Raw genomic sequence first — 18,604 nt, forward strand, 5'->3', positions numbered from 1 at the left:
CCAGGGAGGATGTTCAGGTCCCCCGAGGGTCCTGGAGGGTCAGCCATAGGGTGCCCAGTGCTGCCTGGGACGAGTTGGCGGCAGGTGTGAGCGCTGGATGTTTGACCAGGGGGCAGTGGCCTCCAGTATAGGAAGAAGGCCAATGACCTAAACTGGGCAGCACGAATGAGTAGACACCATAGCTCTCCGAGACCTCTCTCCTCCACCCACCGAGCATCTACCCCACCCCCCCAACCCTTCCTGCATCCCCTCCCCCTTCATCCCCCCCAGCCCCTCCTTCACCCCCCCCCCCCCACCACTGTGAACCACGTGTATGGCTAATGATGCCCTCTCTGTGTCACAGAGTGGTCACCCACTCGGAGGCTGGCGGACGCTCCAGGTGTGAGGAGCCTCCGGGCTCCACCCAGAGCACCTGTCAAACGTGAGTTATTTCCTTTTAAAAAAAATCTAGAGTGCCCAATTTATTTTTTCCAATTGGGGCAATTTAGCGTGGCCAATCCACCTACCCTGTACATATTTGGGTTGTGGGTGTGAATCCCAAACAAACACGGGGAGAATGTTTAAATTCCACACGGACAGAGTTGTTATTTCCTTACTTGACTAACCCATCCCTCCCACTGACCACATATCCATTCTCCCAAAGGTTCTCCAACCGACGGTGCTAGCCCATCTCGTGAGGCCCCCTCTCCAGCCTCTCAGGAGAGCTCCGAGGATGCCAGCGTAAGAGTCGTGGCACAGTTGTCATCCCCACCCTCCACCAACGCAAATACGCACACCTCGTTGGAAATGTTAGTGGTCAGGCTTCTGGGGCATAATCTGGTGAGCACCACACTGGTGCTTATGCCCATCAGGTGGAGGAAGGAACCCCCGGGGGAGACAGCAGTCAGAGGGCTGCTGGATCCCAGGACCCAGCTGGGTCCCAGCCTGTTGCTGAGCCCGTGGAACATGGTTACCCGGGGCTGATGGAAACATTAGGGAACACTCGGGACATTCAGTGGGAGATGTCAGCGACACTCCAACAGATCCATAGCCCCTTGGAGGAGCCCTGGCAAGGCGTGGCACCGAGGCCAACACTACTAGGTGGCGACTGCAGTGGAGAGCCAGGTGGACAATGTCGGCACCATTGTTGAAGGTGTCCAAGGCGCCGTGCAGTTGGTGACGGCCATGGCTGAAGGTCTCGACAGAATGTCCGCCTCGCTGGGGTAAGTCACCCAGCACCAGGCTGACCTTGAGGAGGTTCTGCGGGACATGTCCCGCTCCCAGATGGGAATGGCTGAGGCGCTGCGGAGCTTATCCCAGTCGCAGCTGAGCATTGCCGAGGCATTGAAGAGCATGTCCCTTCGGCCGTGGATATGTGCCCGAAGCTGTGTCCCATCCCCTGGGTGTTCGGAGGTGGGTGGTCGCTGCTGTGGTGTTGCCTCCCGCAGTGTTCAGGCACAGTGTCCAGGCATCATGGTGTGATTGGGATGCGAGGTAATGACTCCCACGTGCGACATAGCCCGCCCACTCACGGGAATCCACGGAGGCTGTGTGAAGTGTTCACTTAACCATGATTGTCAATTCGCTGCTAGCAATATCCTTCAGCTGTGGGGCCAGAGGCCTCGGCAATGGTGGGGGTTATGGGTGGTTGGTGGGGCAGACAGGCAGGGACAAGGGTTGCCCCATAATGGGTAAACACGATCCAGGGGTTAGTATGGCGGTGCCACGAGTGGCATGATGGTGCAGACCATGGGGAACTGCCAGAGTTGGCAGAGTCAGATGATGCAGGGGCAGCCAGGGCTCACACCAGCTGCCCCTCTGTCCCAAGGTGAACCCCAGGGCCCTATGGGCACCGGATGGGAGGAGGGGTGCTGAGTGCCAACCTGGACATGTGCCATGGAGTGGTGATGGTGACCACCACCTTTTCTGAGTTCCACCCCTCTGATGAGGCCGCGCCTCGCAGCCAGCACATGGGACAGGACGGCATGGTTGTTCATGTGTCGCCGACAAGTGAGTTGGGGTCCTGGAGGCACTCTGATCCCCTGGAGACCCCCATGAGTGCGGTTCCATCTGGTCCCCCTTTGTGGGGACCAGCACTGAACGGCATTCGCCCGAGATCTCCAAGGCAAGAGGGTTAGAACCCAACATCTTGGTTACCTCAGCGTACTGCATATTAGAGTGAGACTAGGGGCGAAATTCTCCGGAAACGGCGCAATGTCCGCCGACAGGCGCCCAAAATGGCGCAAATCAGTCGGGCATCGCGCCGCCCCAAAGGTACGGAATGCTCCGCATCTTTGGGGGCCGAGCCCCAACCTTAAGGGGCTAGACCCACGCCGGACGAATTTCCGCCCCGCCAGCTGGCGAAAAAGGCCTTTGGTGCCCCGCCAGCTGGCGCGGAAATGACATCTCCGGGTGGCGCATGCGCGGGAGCGTCAGCGGCCACTGACGGCATTCCCACGCATGCGCAGTGGAGGGAGTCTCTTCCGCCTCTGCCATGGTGGAGACCGTGGCGAAGGCGGAAGGGAAAGAGTGCCCCCACGGCACAGGCCCGCCTACGGATCGGTGAGCCCCGATCGCGGGCCAGGCCACCGTGGGGGCACCCCCCAGGGCCAGATCGCCCCGCGCCCTCCTGAGCCCATCCGCGCCGCCTTGTCCCGCCGGTAAGGTAGCTGGTTTAATCTACGCCGGCGGGACAGGCATTTTAGTGGCGGGACTTCGGCCCATTCGGGCCGGAGAATCGCGGGGGAGGGCCCGCCAACCGGCGCGGCGCGATTCCCGCCCCCGCCGAATCTCCGGTGGTGGAGAATTCGGCAACCGGCGGGGGCGGGATTCACGCCAGCCCCCGGCGATTCTCCGACCCGGCGGGGGGGTCGGAGAATCTCGCCCGAGCTGTCTCGCTCTCAAATTAAGGTTTGCCAAAAGGTAATCCAGCCCACAATGGGTGGGCTTCACATTACATTTTGCGAGATCATGTTAGATCTTGTGAGGCATAGCGAGCTGGGTAGATCCTGGGAGCGGGGTATCCTGTTATTTAACGACCACTTTGTGCCACAACGTGCTGCTTTAAAAATATTTCTGTATCTCTATTCTTATGACCAAAGTGAATAACTTCACACTTTCCCACACTTTCTATCTACCACCATGTCACCCACTCACTTAACCTATCTATCTCTTTGCAGTCTCTTTGTGGCCTCAGAGCTTGCATTCCCAAATGGCTTTGTATCATTGATAATCGTAGGTACATCAAAATCCTGTCTTTTTCTCTAAGATTTAAAAAATAATAATTTAGAGTACCCAATTATTGTTTTTCCAATTAAGGGGCAATTTAGCATCTCCAATCCACATAACCTGCACATCTTTTGGGTTGTGGGGGTGAAACCCACGCAGACATGGGGAGAATGTGCAAACTCCACACGGACAGTGACCCAGGTCCTCAGCGCCGCAGTCCCAGTGCACACCACTGCGCCACATGCCGTCCCTTTTTCTCTAAGATGGCCAGTTTCTATTGATAAAACAATTAAAGATTTACATATGTATGGGATCTGTGATAGCACTTTGTGAAAATAATATGACAGATATGGAAGGAGAGTATTTCGTTGACAATGCTTTATTAATTTGGCTGTCGCAGAAAACCAAAGCATATTTGAAAGATTACCCTTACCTGGTACTGGTGGTTTCGTCTCAGATTATTAGCTGCGCGCCTCTTCAAAAGATAAAACATACAATTGAGTAAATAAGCAGGTTTTGGAAAAGAATCATGGTTTTGAAAAAAGCAATGGAGCATTTACGCTATTAACATATGGCAAAATATGCAGGAAGAAAATAAGTTTCCTACCCCGAGCGAACCAAGACTTTCAGGCTTCTTACGCTTTTGCTTGCAGAAATGTTTGAGGCATAGATGTCTTCGAATCCATGTTACTAAATACCAGACAGACTTCGGACTTGGAATAATGTTGAAAGGAGTTGGAAGGGTCCCTCCTTCTTCAAAGTAGCTCATCCAAAGCTTTGTCCTTGCAAACTTCCATTCAATATCTGCATGGTCCTGCATTATTTAATCAAATTGGAATGGTGACATTTGTCAATGGGGTCTGCTGGAATGCATGAATTTCAGCCTCCCATTCATTTTTTTTTGATTCACTGCTTAAATGTAAACAGGTGTTGGAACCTCCACTCTAAAAGACTAATTGTTTCTTTCATGTTAATGGTTTATCATCGGCATATTTTTCTGTCATTTAATTTGCAACCACCATGTTTTAAACCTTTATGGTAATTCTTATTTTGATATCTCTATAATAACAAATCCAAATTAGCTAAGGTCAAACTTTTTTAAAAATCAGAAAATACTGGAAAAGTACAGAGCATAGTCACTGTGTGAAACTGTCAGAAAGACGGGTGAATATAGTGGCAGAATCGGACAGAGTCAGCATGGATTTATGAACGGGAAACTAATAGAGTTGACAAGAGGGAGCCAGTGGATGTGGTGTATTTGGGCTTTCAGAAGGCTTTTGACAAAATCCCGCATAAAAGATTAGCATGTAAAATTAAAGCGCATGAGATTGGGGATAGTGTATTGAGATGGGTAGAAAACTGGTTGACAGACAGGAAACAAAGAGTAGGAATGAATGGGTCTTTTTCAAATTGGCAGGCAGTGACGAGTGGTGTACCGCAGGGATTGGGGCTAGGAATCCAGCTATTCACAAGATATATTAATGATTTTGATGAGGGAACAAAATGTCATATCTCCAAATTTGCAGATGACACCAAGTTGGGTGGGAGAATGAACTGTGAGAGGATGCAGAGGTCCTTCAGTGTGATTTGGACAAGTTGTGATTTGGACAAGTTGTGATTTGGACAAGTTGTGATTTGGACAAGTTGAGTGAGTGGGCAAATGAATGAAAGATGCAACATAATTTGGATAAATGCAAGGTTATCCACTTTGGTGTCAAAAACAAGAAGGCAGGCTATTATCTGAATGGCCATAAATTAGGAGAGGGCAACGTGGAACGAGACCTGGGTATCCTTGTACACCAGTCACTGAAGGTAAGCACGCAGACGGTAAGGAAGGAAAATGGTATGCTGGTCTTCATTGCGAGAGGATGCGAGTACAGGAGCAGGGATGTCTTGCTGCAATTATACAGGCCTTGGTGAGGCCATACCTGGATTGGATTGGATTTGGATTTTGTTTATTGTCATGTGTACCAAAGTACAGTGAAAAGCATTTTTCTGCGAACAGCTCAACAGATCATTAAGTACATGAAAAGAAAAGGAAATAAAAGAAAATGCATAATAGGGCAACACAAGGTATATTGTGTGCAGTTTTGGTCTCCTTATCTGAGGAAGGATGTTCTAGCTGTAGAGGGAGTGCAACAAAGGTTTACCAGACTGATTCCTGGGATGGCAGGACTGACGTACGAGGAGAGATTGAATTGGTTAAGATTGTATTCGCAGGAGTTCAGAAGAATGCGGTGGGGGTGGAATCTCAAAGAAACCTATAAAAGTCTAACAAGACGGACAGGGTAGATGCTGTAAGGATGTTTCCAATGGTAGGTGTGTCCGGTACCAGGGGTCACAGTCTGAGGATACAGGATAGACCATTTAGGACAGGGATGAGGAGAAATTTCTTCACCCAGAGAGTGGCGAGCCTGTGGAATTCGTTACCATAGGAAGTAATTGAGTTCTAAACAGTGTATGGTGTCAAGAAGCTGTTAGATATAGCACTTAGGGCGAAGCAGATCGAAGGATAAGGGGAAAAGAAAGATTAGGCAACTGAGTTGGATGATCATAATGAATGGCAGAGCGGGCTTGAAGGACTGAGTGGTGCCCTCTGCTCCTATTTTTTCTATGTTTCTATATTGGTTACTATCAGAAATGGTCAATTGGGTCACATTTGAAATGTACGTCTCTCTTTTAAATGCCGACATGCACTTTCTGTTTCTTTTTAGATTTCTAGTATTTCATTTTTATTCCTTGATTCTTGGATGGAATATATGTCACCATATTTGAATTAATTATTTCTTTTCAACAGTAGAAACTATTCAGGAAGAACTCACCGCAATAAGTTGGTAAGAATTGTTCATCATGGCTATCAGCATGTTGAGCAAAACCACAAGAGAGATAACATTGTATGTTCCAAACATGGTGGCACCTACAAACTCTGTGAATTCATGGCGAGCCTTCACATTTGTCACATATAGGTTAATGAGACCAAATATTGACCAGAACAGTGATTGGAGAGTTTCAAATAACCTGAAAACAACAACAACCAGAATTTAGCGATACAGGAGGAGTAGGAGTAAAGTCACTTAACCCTTTGAGTGTGTTCTGCCTTTCGACGGGCTTGGTTGAACAGGGTGCAGTATTCCGCACACCGTCCGCCTGTCTGATAAGTCAGCCTTCAACCCGCCCACCTGAAACCCAGTTACACTGCAGCAATATTACACTGGAAGCAGCTTTAATTGTTTCAGAGTGGGACTTCGGTCCAATATAGAAATTATCATAGAATTTACAGCGCAGAAGGAGGCCATTTGGCCCATCGAGACTGCACCGGCTCTTGGAAAGAGCACCCTACCCAAGGTCCACACCTCCACCCTATCCCTATAACCCAGTAACTGCACCCAACACTAAGGGCAATTTTGGACACTAAGGGCAATTTATCATGGCCAATCCACCTAACCTGCAGACCTTTGGACTGTGGGAGGAAACCGGAGCACCCGGAGAAAACCCACGCACACACGGGGAGGATGTGCAGACTCCACACAGACAGTGACCCAAGCCGGAATCGAACCTGGGACCCTGGAACTGTGAAGCAATTGTGCTATCCACAATGCTACCGTGCTGCCCTATGGGCGGAACCACTGCCTTAAAGAACCGCTGGCCAATCTGATTGCCTGGTAGGCCTATACCTCTGTTGTAGAAGAGTGGGCAAAGAAGTGGCAGATGGAATACAATGTGGAAAAGTGTGAGGTTATGCACTTTCGTAGGAAGAATGGAGTCAAAGACTATTTTCGAAATGGGATAAGGCTGAGGAAATCAGAAGCACAAAGGAGTCCGAGTTCAAGGTTGATATTATTTTACTAGAAAGGGTGCAGAAAAGATTACCAAGAATGCTACCGGGACTTGATGGTTTGATTATAAGGAGAGGCTGAATAGACTGGGACTTTTTTCCTTGGAGCGTAGGAGGCTTAGGGGTGATCTTTTAAAAAATATATATTTTTATTCTGCTCCTTTTTCACATTTTCTCCCAAATTTACACCCATCAACAATAAACAGTAACAAATATGTCAATCCCCATATCAATAACAACAATCCCATCCTCCCACCAAACCCCAAACATTAGCCCGTATGTTCACACAAACAAATGACAAAAAGGAATCAGGGATTACCCATAGTCACCATTAACACACACAGCCCCCCTCCCCCCAACCCTCCCACCCACACGCCCCAACTAATGTTCGATGATATCCAGTTCTTGAAAGTGCTTAATGAATAATGCCCATTAATTGTAGAACCCCTCCATCCTTCCCCTCAGTTCAAACATAACCTTCTCAAGAGTTAAGAACTCCAACAGGTCCCCCCGCCACGCCAGGGCACAGGGTGGAGAGGTTGCTCTCCAACCTATCAGGATCCGCCTTCGGGCGCTCAACGAGGCGAAGGCTACAACATCTGCCTCCGCACCCGTTTCCAACGCTGGCTGGTCCAACACCCGAATATGGACTCCTGGGGGCCCGGGTCCAGTTTCACGTGCACCACTTTAGAAATTACCCTAAAAACCTCCTTCCAGTAATTCTCTAGCTTGGGACAGGGCCAAAACATATGAACGTGATTAGCAACGTTCACACACATCTTCTACTCCTTCAAAGAATTGGCTCATCCTCGCCTTCGTGAGGTGTGCTCTGTATACACCTTCAGCTGTATCAGCCCCAACCTCGCGCACGAGGTGGAGGCATTCACTCTCCGGAGCACCTCACACCAGAACCCCTCCTCCATATTCTTTCCCAACCCTTCCTCCCACTTTGCTTTGATCCCTTCCAGTGATGCCTTCTCTTCCAAAATAGCTCCGTAAACTGCTGACACTACCCCCTGTAGCCATCTGGGGTGGCCACGTTCCAATTACAAAATGGACACTTGCAAAGACTGCAGGGAAAATTGGACAATGCTAAGAAACAAGCAGGTGCAAGCTCTGTCTGTTGATTAGAACCTTAAACTCTCAGACAGGACAGAAACTACCAAACAATCTACATACTAATGAGCCATCTCCAGGGACAAAAGGGAAACATTTAGATACACAATGATAAGGCAGACTCCCCGGTGCCAGAAGAAGCTAAGACAAAGCAGACTGACAGTCACCAGGACACGCGCAGCGATCAGGGAACCACCCCTCTATTGGAGGAAAGTCGATACAGATGATTGGGAAAGACCCAATTAGTTGAGGCAAAGTTCAAGGCTGCCCAAAAGCGGGCGAAGCCCTTTTTAGTATAAATGATATCCCCCAAGAGAGAATTTGCCTCCTTTGGCTTTGGCTCTCACTGAAGAGACCTGCCTAAAAGCTGCACCAGACCAAGTAAGTCCCAAGTCAACGCACGCTATGAGATAGACGCTCCTAGTTGCTACCCCGTAAACAACTCAACCCAGCAGCCTCAGCACCGAGCAACGGCCCTTGTTCCTCTGACTGAGTGGGCACCCGAAGCTAAGTATAGGCTTTAGTAATAGTGGTAGTTTAGTTTGTAGAGTTTATGCATGAGTAGATTTGACTGTGTGTAAATAAATGAGCATCGCGTTTGAACTTACTAACTGGTGTATCGAGTCATTGATCAGTATTCGGTTCTGAACCTTGAGGCGGTGTCGAAAGATACCTGGCGACTCTTGAGCAAATGTGATTAAACAGAGCCAAATTAAGAGCCAGCCAAAAGTTAGCAACATTTACTGGCGACATCTGATGGGACTCGACTTAGAAGTGGCCTAACCACTCCGAGAGAACCCAAAATTTGAATTGAGAATCCAATTGGGAACAAAAAGCAAAACCACAAGCGTCAAAACAGTACTGATCAAGCCTCTAAGATTCGGAAGTGTGATAATGCATGCGTACTAACAGGGATATAAGGTAAACCTGAGAGAGTTTGTTGCGTTAAACTGTCGGGAGTTTTGTAGGCCGGAAATTAGCGTAAGCCATACCCGCGTTTACATCACCACTTTATCACCCCCTGTTCCAAATTCAGTAGAGAACCTAGATAGAGAAAATGGCAATGAAGGCAATGGAATGCCTTATGAACCCCCAGGAATTCGAGGTCGCAGCGACCAGTAGAGTAGGACAGTGTCCCGTTTGGGAAGAGGAGATCAGGAAATATCTCAAAGGGAAAGGATGGCCCCTTTGGAGTGAATTCTGCAATAATGAGGAAACAGGACTCAGGAGTATAGGACATACTTGGTGGGAGAACCTGTCAGAGATCCACAAGAAGAGCTTGGGAAAAGCTCGCAAACCGATGGCAATCATGTCCTGTTTGGCACAATTGTGAGGCACGGAGGAGGTCGTTCGGACGCTACGCAGAGAGATAGAGGAGAGAGACAGAACCAGTGAGATAGACGTGAGTGAGGTAGAGAAAGAGAATCGAGATTTAAAAGAGCAGTTAGCAGCAAGGGTCAGAGAAGTGGATGATGCCAAGGGAGCACATCAGTCTTGTCTCGCGCATTTGAACAGTTTTCAGACGCAATATGATAAGGCCTACCAGGACACGCAACTTGCGGTCTTGGTAAGACAAGAGACAGAACAGCAAGTCGAGAAATTGCAGAAACAGTGCAATGATTTAAAAGCAGCCCTACGAGCACTCCATACTTCCACGACAGAACAAAGGCAGAGCTCAGTAGACCACGCAAAGTGTTGGAAGCAAATTGCAGATTTGCAATCTTTGCTTTCCGTTCAAAATGGATTTCAAAGTACATTCGGTTAGGTCAAGACAATGGCCCCGACTGGCAGGAATTGAACTAGACTGCCCATAGATACGTACATGGGACATGTATGCAGGAAAAACCCCAGAAAAGGAAAGCGCCCCAACCCCCAACCGAACAGGCAGAACACCCCCCCATGAATCCTGTAACCACACACCGCAGGGCCGCAGGAGAAGGAGAAGCAGATTTCCTTTACACAACCCCTTTAACCGTGACCCAATTACGGGACACGTGTGGAAAAATTACACCATTCCTCCCCACTTCAGACCCCCACCAATTTTTCACGAAAGTCAAACAACAGGCTACCATGTACGGCCTGGACGAAAATGAGCAAGTCCAGCTCACAGTTTTAAGCCTCGACCCTTCAGTCGTAGCAGCCCTTCCCGACACACAGAATGTAGGAGGAGGCACAGTCCAAGAGATGCACACAGCGATCCTTGATGCGATCGGTTTTAACAGAGGAGACCCCGTAGAAGGCCTAAATAAGTCTAGGCAAAAGAAGACAGAGCACTCCACAGCGTTTGCTGGACGTTTGTGGATTCACTTTACCGCAGTTTTTGGAGAGTTAGCCCGCACCCATTTGTCCCCAGATAATATGGCCAAATGGACCCGAATTCTCGTCTCCCACGCCACAGAAGCCGGGCGAAAAGCTTGCGCAAATTATGACCCCTGATGAGGTCCACAATGAAAAATGGGTTTTGAAGAGATTGTCCCGCGCTTGGGAGCAGTCAATTGCAGGCAAAACCGCATTTATAACACCCGATGAAGAGCAGGTAGAAATGAACCCAGTTAAAGCACACCAGAACCCCACATGGGTAAATAAGGGCAGGAACAGCCATCCCAGCCAAAACCTCAAGAATGTCATAATTGTGGACAGCAAGGACACTTTGCACGAGAGTGCAACGCGCCCCAGAAGCAGCAGAGAAACCAACAGACAGGCACCCTAAACAAGAATAAGGCAAAGCCGATCCATAGCGTTAGCGCCTGTTCAGAGAATGCAGACATGAACGGCACTGACTGACAGTGTTTGGGCTCCCAACATGGGTCTGCGACACCATTTGGGACAAGTCCGGTAGACTGTCGTAGCAGGCAAAGTCTGGGGACAACCTGTAGAATTTCTTTGGGACACAGGAGGGTCCCGCACCACACTCAATTCATCGACAATAGTTCACAGGAACTAGTTTGTCGACAGAACACGACTCATAGTTACTCTCCTATTTCGAGAGGCAGCCCCCGATGACGACATTCTTACCCATTCTTGCCGGTTGCTCAGGCAGTGGGGAAACGGCATTGGTCCCCGCCCTGCCTGAGGACCCCCCTCTGGTCAGCTACGCTCGGGTAGAGCACATACAGCATTGATCACCGTCCTACCTGGGGATTCCACCCATTTCCTACCCGCCGTGGCCCATACGCACCCCATTTTGGCTTGTTACGTTCAAAATTCTTTTGTTTGGTTTTGGCAATCCTTAGGTTGCTTCCCTATGCTATTTACATCCTCAAACACTGGGATGGTAAATCACACAGGCTGCGTGCGAGATGGCTCACAGTACGGCAGTATTTTTCCTAGATGTCAAGTCCAAATATTCGGTTTCAAAAGAAAATGAGGGAGTCACAGATGGTGACCAATTATAAAGGGAAATTGGCAATAAAGGACAGACATACGAGCTCTTAAGCAAGATAATAACAGAAATTATGCTTGTGTTCACAGAACTCCAGAAACCCAGGAACCACAGAGGAAGACAAAGAAGAAGACCGACAAAGATGAAGACAGCCTTCGTGTTCACATGGATCTTAGCGGGATCCCTTCAGTTGCGCGCGGACACTACCCCCCTGACCCCTACCACACAAACCATAAACGATTCTCACCCCTGTAATACACGGAACCCCGAGATACTTAGCCCAGCGACAGCTAGCAATACCCCGACCTGGTGTGATAAGTTTATCACCTGGTACTCACTCTCATATGTAGTCGAAGCACTCTTAGTGCTGGCGATACTTTGCAGTGTCGTGCAAACGTTTAGAGTCAGGAAATGGCGAAGGAGAGCATATCGCTCTCGCACCCCGGTATACAGATTTAGATCCCCCATTTACGGATTTCACCAGACCCCTGAACCCATTGGGACGGATTAAAGAGCATCCATTTGTTTAATGTATTCGATGGAATAAAGAGATGTAAACCGCTGTGTCTGACTGCCAGGCCAGAGAAATTTGTGTGCTGCTATTTTTGTACAGTTTAAGATGTATAGATTATTTTTGATTGTTTGTATTTTTGGATTGTTTGATGAGGATAGCTTATTGAAAATAGTTAGAGGTTCCAGTTTTTATTTTTCTGTAATGCAAGTATTAATGTCATAGCGACCCGGAGAGTTTTATGATAATGAATGTATTTAAAATGGTTCAGGTAAAATTGTGTTGCATAGGATAGGACAGTATAGAGCCTAAGTATGGGTGCCCCGGCTGGTCAAAGGATGAAGATGACATCGGATGACAAGTAATGTGATCCTTCACGCTTCGCGTTGGGGATCACCAGGAGGGCGTGTAGCCATCTGGGATGGCCACGTCCCGATTACAAAATGGACACTTGCAAAGAATGCAGGGAAAATTGGACAATGCTAAGAAACAAGCAGGTGCGAGCTCTGTTTGTTGATTAGAACCTTAAACTCTCAGACAGGACAGAAACTACCAAACAATTTATATACTAATGAGCCATCTCCGGGGACAAAAGGGAAACATTTAGATACACAATGTTAAGGCAGACTCCCCGGCGCCAGAAGAAGCTAAGACAAAGCAGACTGACAGTCACCAGGACACGCCCAGCGATCAGGGAACCACCCCTCTATTGGAGGAAAATCGATACAGATGATTGGGAAAGACCCAATTAGTTGAGGCCAAGTTCAAGGCCCACCCAAAAGCGCGCAAAGCCCTTTTTAGTATAAAAGGTATCCCCGAAGGGAGAATCCGCCTCCTTTGGCTTTGGCTCTCACCGAAGAGAGAGACCTGCCTAGCAGCTACAGCAGGCCAAGTAAGTCCCAAGTCAACGCACGCTACGAGATAGACGCTTCTAGTTGCTACCCTGTAAACAGCTGAACCCAGCAGCCTCAGCACCGAGCAACGGCCATTGTTCCTCTGACTGAGTGGGCACCCGAAGCTAAGTATAGGCTTTAGTAATAGTGGTAGTTTAGTTTATAGAGTTTATGCATGAGTAGATTTGACTGTGTGTAAATAAATGAGCATCGCGTTTGAACTTACTAACTGGTGTAGCGAGTCATTGATCAGTATTCGGTTCTGAACCTTGTGGCGGTGTCGAAAGTTACCTGGCGCCTCTTGAGCAAACGTGATTAAACAGAGCCAAATTAAGAGCCAACCAAAAGTTAGCAACACCCCTTCTCCAGTCCCCCTGTCGTCAGCATCTCCTCCAGCAATGTGGAGGCCGGCTCCACCGGGAAGGTCTGTATCTCCTTTCTGGCAAAATGTCGAACCTGCATGTATCTAAACATTTCTTCTTGCTCCAGCCCATACTTCGCTTCCAGCTCCTTCCATCCTGCAAACCGACCCCGAAGAAACAAATCTTTTACTGTCTTAATCCTCTTCCCCTCCCATTTCCGAAAATTTCCATCCCACCTCCCTGGCTCAAATCTGTGGTTCCCCCAAATTGGCATTTCCCTTGACCCTGCCCCCAACCCGAAGTGTTGGCGAAACTGCCTCCAAATTCTCAATGAAGCTTATTATTACCGGACTCACTGAGTATTTCCCTGGGGCTATCGGGGGCGGCGCTGTTGCTAGTGCTTTCAATCCCGACCCCCTGCACAAACTCTCCTCCATTCTGACCCACTGGGAATCAACCCCTCTGACCCAGCTCCGCACCTTCTCCACATTCGCCGCCCAGTAGTAATACATCAGGTTCGGAAGACCCAAACCCCCTGCCTGCATTCCCCTCTATAGCAGAACCTTTCTAACTCTGGCCACTTTCCCTCCCCATATGAACAAAGTAATCCTTCCCTCAATCTCTCTGAAAAAAGCCTTTGGCAGGAAAATCGGCAGGCATTGAAAAATAAACAGAAATCGCGGCAACACGTTCATTTTAACCGCCTATACCCGGCCCGCCAGTGACAGAGGGAGACCATCCCACCTTGCCAGATCAGCTTTCACCCTCCCCACCAAACTAGAAATGTTGTACCTGCGGAGCCCCCCCCCCCCCACTCCTGGGCAATCTGCACCCTCAGGTACCTAAAGTGAGTCCCTGCCCTACGGAATGGCAACCCTGCCAACACCCCCTGCCGAGACACCACAAAATACTCACTCTTGTCTAGATTTGTACCCCGAGAAAGACCCAAACACCCGAAGCAGCTCCAATATTCCCCCTATCGACACACTCGGTTCCGACACGTATAGCAGCAAGTCATCGGCATGTAAGGACACCCTGTGCTCTATCCCCCACCCCCACACTATTCCTTTCCATACCCCCAAACTTCTTAATGTGATAGCCAACGGCTCAATCGCGAGTGCAAACAGCAGGGGGGGGGGGGGGGGGGGGGCATAGGACATCCCTGCCTAGTCCCACGGTGGAAAGAAAAGTATCTCGAGCTGATGTTGTTTATGCGGACACTCGCCCTCGGCTCCTTATAGAGTAGCTTTACCCAGTTCACAGATCTTGGTCCAATCCCAAACTGCTCCAGAACTGCCATCAAGTACCCCCATTCTACCCGGTCAAACGACTTCTCAGTGTCCAATGCCACAACCACCTCTGTTTCCTTCCCCTCCGCCGGTGCCATAACGACGTTCAATACCCTTCTAATGTTTGAAAAGAGCTGCCTCCCTCTCGCGAACCCCATCTGATCTTCACCTATCACCTTCGGGAGGCACTCCTCCAGCCTACCCACCAGTACCTTCGCCAATACTTTTGCGTCCACATTCAGAAGTGATATGGGCCTATACGACCCACACTCCGTCGGATCCTTATCTTTTTTTAGCAACATGGAAATCGATGCCTGCCCCAAAGGTTGTGGCAACACCCCCTTCCCTATCACCTCTTCAAACATCCCCAACATCAGGGGTGCCAGCTTATCCTTGAATTTTTTATAATATTCCACCAGAAACCCATCTGGCCCTGCCACCTTCCCCGACTGCATCCTCCCAATCGCATCCTTTATCTCCTGCTCCACTATCGCTACTTCTAATGCAGCCCTGTCCCCCTCCCCTAATCTTGGGTACTCCAACCCATCTAGAAATTCCTGCATCTCATGGTCTCCCCCAGGTGGCTATGACCTGTACAACCTCTCATAAAATTCCTCAAAAACCTTGTTAATTAGATCCGGAGCCACCACCAACTTCCTGCCCTATCCCTCACCTGAAGAATTTCCCTTGCCACTGCTTCCCTCCGGAGCTGACCTGTATCTTCATGTTCGTAAACTGCACCCCTTGCTCGTCCCAGTTGGCACACCGCCTTCCTGGTAGATAGTCGGTCAAAGCTCGCCTGTAGTTCCTTCCTCTTTTCCAGCTTCGCTGGGTCTCCATTTTCTGCATAACTCCTATCTACTTCCAACATCTCATCTATTACCCTCTGCCGCTCCAACCTCTCCTCTTTGTCCACCCTGGTCATAAACAAAATAACCTCATCCCTCACCACCATCTTTAGAGCCTCCCAAACAATTGCCTTCGACACCTCACCCGTACAGTTGAAACCTACATATTCCTCAATTACCTTTTCAATTTTGTCACAGAACACTTGGTCCCCCAAAAGTCCCACATCTAATTTCCACCCTGGCATCTGCGCTACCCCCTTCTCCAGTAACACATCCACCCAATGCGGAGCATGATCTGAAACTGCAATTGCCGAGTATTCCGACCCCTTAACCCCAACCAGCAAAGCCTTCCCCCACCACGAAAAAGTCGATCTACGAGTATACCTCATGGACTGCTGAGAAAAATGAGTACTCCCGTTCCCTCGGGTGCAAAAACCTCCAAGAGTCCACCCCTCCCATTTCCACCATTAGCCCAGCCAACGCCTTTGCCCCCGGATGGGACCAGCGAGCGCGGCCGTGACCTGTCCAACCTTGGCTCCTGCACCAAGTTCCAGACCCCCCCACTATCAGTTCGTGTGTGTCCAAGTCAGGGATGGCCCCAAACACCTTCTTTGCGAATCCCACATCGTCCCAATTGGGACCGTATACACTTAACAGCCCCACTAACCTCCCCTCCAGCGCCCCTGTCACAATCACATATCTACCCCCCTGATCTGCAACCACATTCTCCATCTGGAACCGTACTCTTTTGCTGACCATTACCGCAACCCCTCGAGCCCTTCCGTCGAATCCAAAGTGAAACACTTGACTAACCCAGCCCTTTTTAAGTCTCACCTAGTCCTTCACCCTCAAGTGAGTCTCCTGCAGCATTGCTACATCGGCTTGCAAACTTTTAAGATGTGCAAGCCTCTTTACCGGACCTCCTAACCCCCTCAAGTTCCACGTGACTATCCTAATTGGGGGTCTCTCACCCCCCCTCCCCCCACCCTTCTTATCCACCATCATCATACCACCGGGCCCTGCCCCATGAGTCTGACCTGCCCCTATCCATTATTAACATCGAACCCCTTCCCCCCCTATATTTCCTCTCAAAAAAACATCACCTGGCATCAATCCCTTCCCCCCACCTCGCCTCGTAGGCCCATCAAAACCTGCTAACCAGGCTCCAATGTCCGCAGCCCTCCTCTCACCTCATCTCCGTTCACTAGCTGACTTTAGTTAGCTAGTGCGGGTGGCTCCCCCGCCAAGGTATACCGTCCCCTCCCACCCAGTCCCAGAGAAAGAAAAAACAAAAACAATCCAACCCATACAATTCACTAAAATAAGATATAACCGTCGCAACACAGAACGCCACTCAACCCAACCATTCACTTGAACTCTGTAACAATGTGAAGAGAAGTAAATTACAATACACGTCAGTAGAAAAGAAAGTTATAGCATTTATACATTTTCCAGCTCCCCAATCACAGTCCACAGTCTCTCTTCCAGCTCCACTCCTCACGTCTGTCCCGAGCCTTTAGCCCTCACGAACGCCTCAGCCGCTTCCGCTGTGTCGAAATAAAAGTCTTTGGCATCATACTTCACCCTCAGCTTCGTCAGGTATACCATACATTTTTGCACCCTCTTTGTGTACAGTGCTGCCTTCACTTGCCCGAACGCCACTCGTCTTTTTGCCAACTCCACCATCAAGTCCTGGTAGATCCGAACTCCAGCACCATCCCGCTGCACCTCACGCTTCTGCTTCGCCCAGTTTAACACCTTCTCCTTCATGCAGTACTTATGGAAGCAGATAATTACTGCTCTTGGCGGCTCATTCACTTTGGGCTTCGGCCTTAATGACCGATGAGCTTGGTCCAGCTGGTACCGGGAGGCATTCTCAACCTCCCCCATCAACTCTGCCAACTTCTCACCAGAGTGAGACAGCAAAGAGTGAGTTTGGGAATTTGAATCTAGGTGGGAATTCGAAGCTGGGTGGGGAGGAAGTGCTTTTTGTGACTGGTAAGTAGTGTTTCTGTTTTTCTGTTTCTTTTCATTGGTATATATATATATTTTTTTCTTCGTTGTTTATTTATTTATTTAATTTTTTGATGGGGGAAAATTGTAATTGTTGAAGTTAACCGACGGTTTAAGACATGGCAGGAGATCTCAGACCCGTGTCATGCTCCTCGTGTGCGATGTGGGAGCTCAGGGACACGTCCACTGTCCCTGGCACCTTCACGTGCAAGAAGTGTGTCCAGTTGCAGCTCCAGTTAGACCGCTTGACGGCTCTGGAGCTGTGGATGGACTCACTTTGGAGCATCCGCGATGCTGAGGACGTCGTGGATAGCACGTTTAGTGAGTTGGTCACACCGCAGGTGAAGGTTACTGAGGGAGATAGTAAATGGGTGACCAAAAGACAGAGCAAGAGTAGGAAGGCAGTGCAGGTGTCCTCTGCAGTCATCTCCCTGCAAAACAGATATATCGCTTTGGATACTGTTGAGGGAGATGGCTCACCAGGGGAAGGCAGCAGCAGCCAGGTTCATGGCACCGTGGCTGGCTCTGCTGCGCAGCTGGGCAGGAAGAAGAATGGCAGGGCTATAGTGATAGGGGACTCAATTGTAAGGGGAATAGACAGGCGGTTCTGCGGACACAATCGAGACTCCAGGATGGTATGTTGCCTCCCTGGTGCAAGGGTCAAGGATGTCTCGGAGCAGCTGCAGGACATTCTGGGGGGGGGAGGGTGTACAGCCAGCAGTCGTGGTGCACATAGGCACCAACGATATAGGTAAAAAACAGGACGAGGTCGTACAAGCTGAATTTAGGGAGCTAGGAGTTAAATTTAAAAGTAGGACCTCAAAGGTAGTAATCTCAGGATTGCTAGCAGTGCCACGAGCTAGTCAGAGTAGGAATGTCAGTACAGAGAGGATGAATACGTGGCTCGAGAGATGGTGCAAGAGGGAGGGATTCAAATTCCTGGGACATTGGAACCGGTTCTGGGGGAGGTGGTACCAGTACAAACCGGACGGTCTGCATCTGGGCAGGACTGGAACCGATGGCCTGGGGGGGGGAGGGTTGCTAGAGCTGTTGGGGAGAGTTTAAACTAATGTGGCAGGGGGATGGGAACCGATGCAGGAAGTTGTAAGGTAGTAAAACAGGGACAGAAATAAAAGGCAGTAAGGGGG

At 49.4% G+C, this 18,604-nt stretch overlaps 1 protein-coding gene across 1 annotated transcript in view; it reads right to left on the minus strand.

Annotated features, from left to right (window-relative positions):
• Positions 1 to 18,604, minus strand: part of trpc4b (transient receptor potential cation channel, subfamily C, member 4b) — a 174,486-nt gene that overhangs the window by 13,113 nt on the left and 142,769 nt on the right. The window contains exons 7-9 of the mRNA XM_072477060.1: positions 6,030 to 6,225; positions 3,815 to 4,021; positions 3,641 to 3,682 (exon numbers count right to left, since the gene is read on the minus strand). Coding sequence (XP_072333161.1) covers positions 3,641 to 3,682; positions 3,815 to 4,021; positions 6,030 to 6,225 — 445 coding nt within the window. The remainder of the gene's footprint in view (positions 1 to 3,640; positions 3,683 to 3,814; positions 4,022 to 6,029; positions 6,226 to 18,604) is intronic.

Source organism: Scyliorhinus torazame, chromosome 15, assembly GCF_047496885.1.
Source record: "Scyliorhinus torazame isolate Kashiwa2021f chromosome 15, sScyTor2.1, whole genome shotgun sequence".
Classification (NCBI taxonomy): Eukaryota; Metazoa; Chordata; class Chondrichthyes; order Carcharhiniformes; family Scyliorhinidae; genus Scyliorhinus; species Scyliorhinus torazame.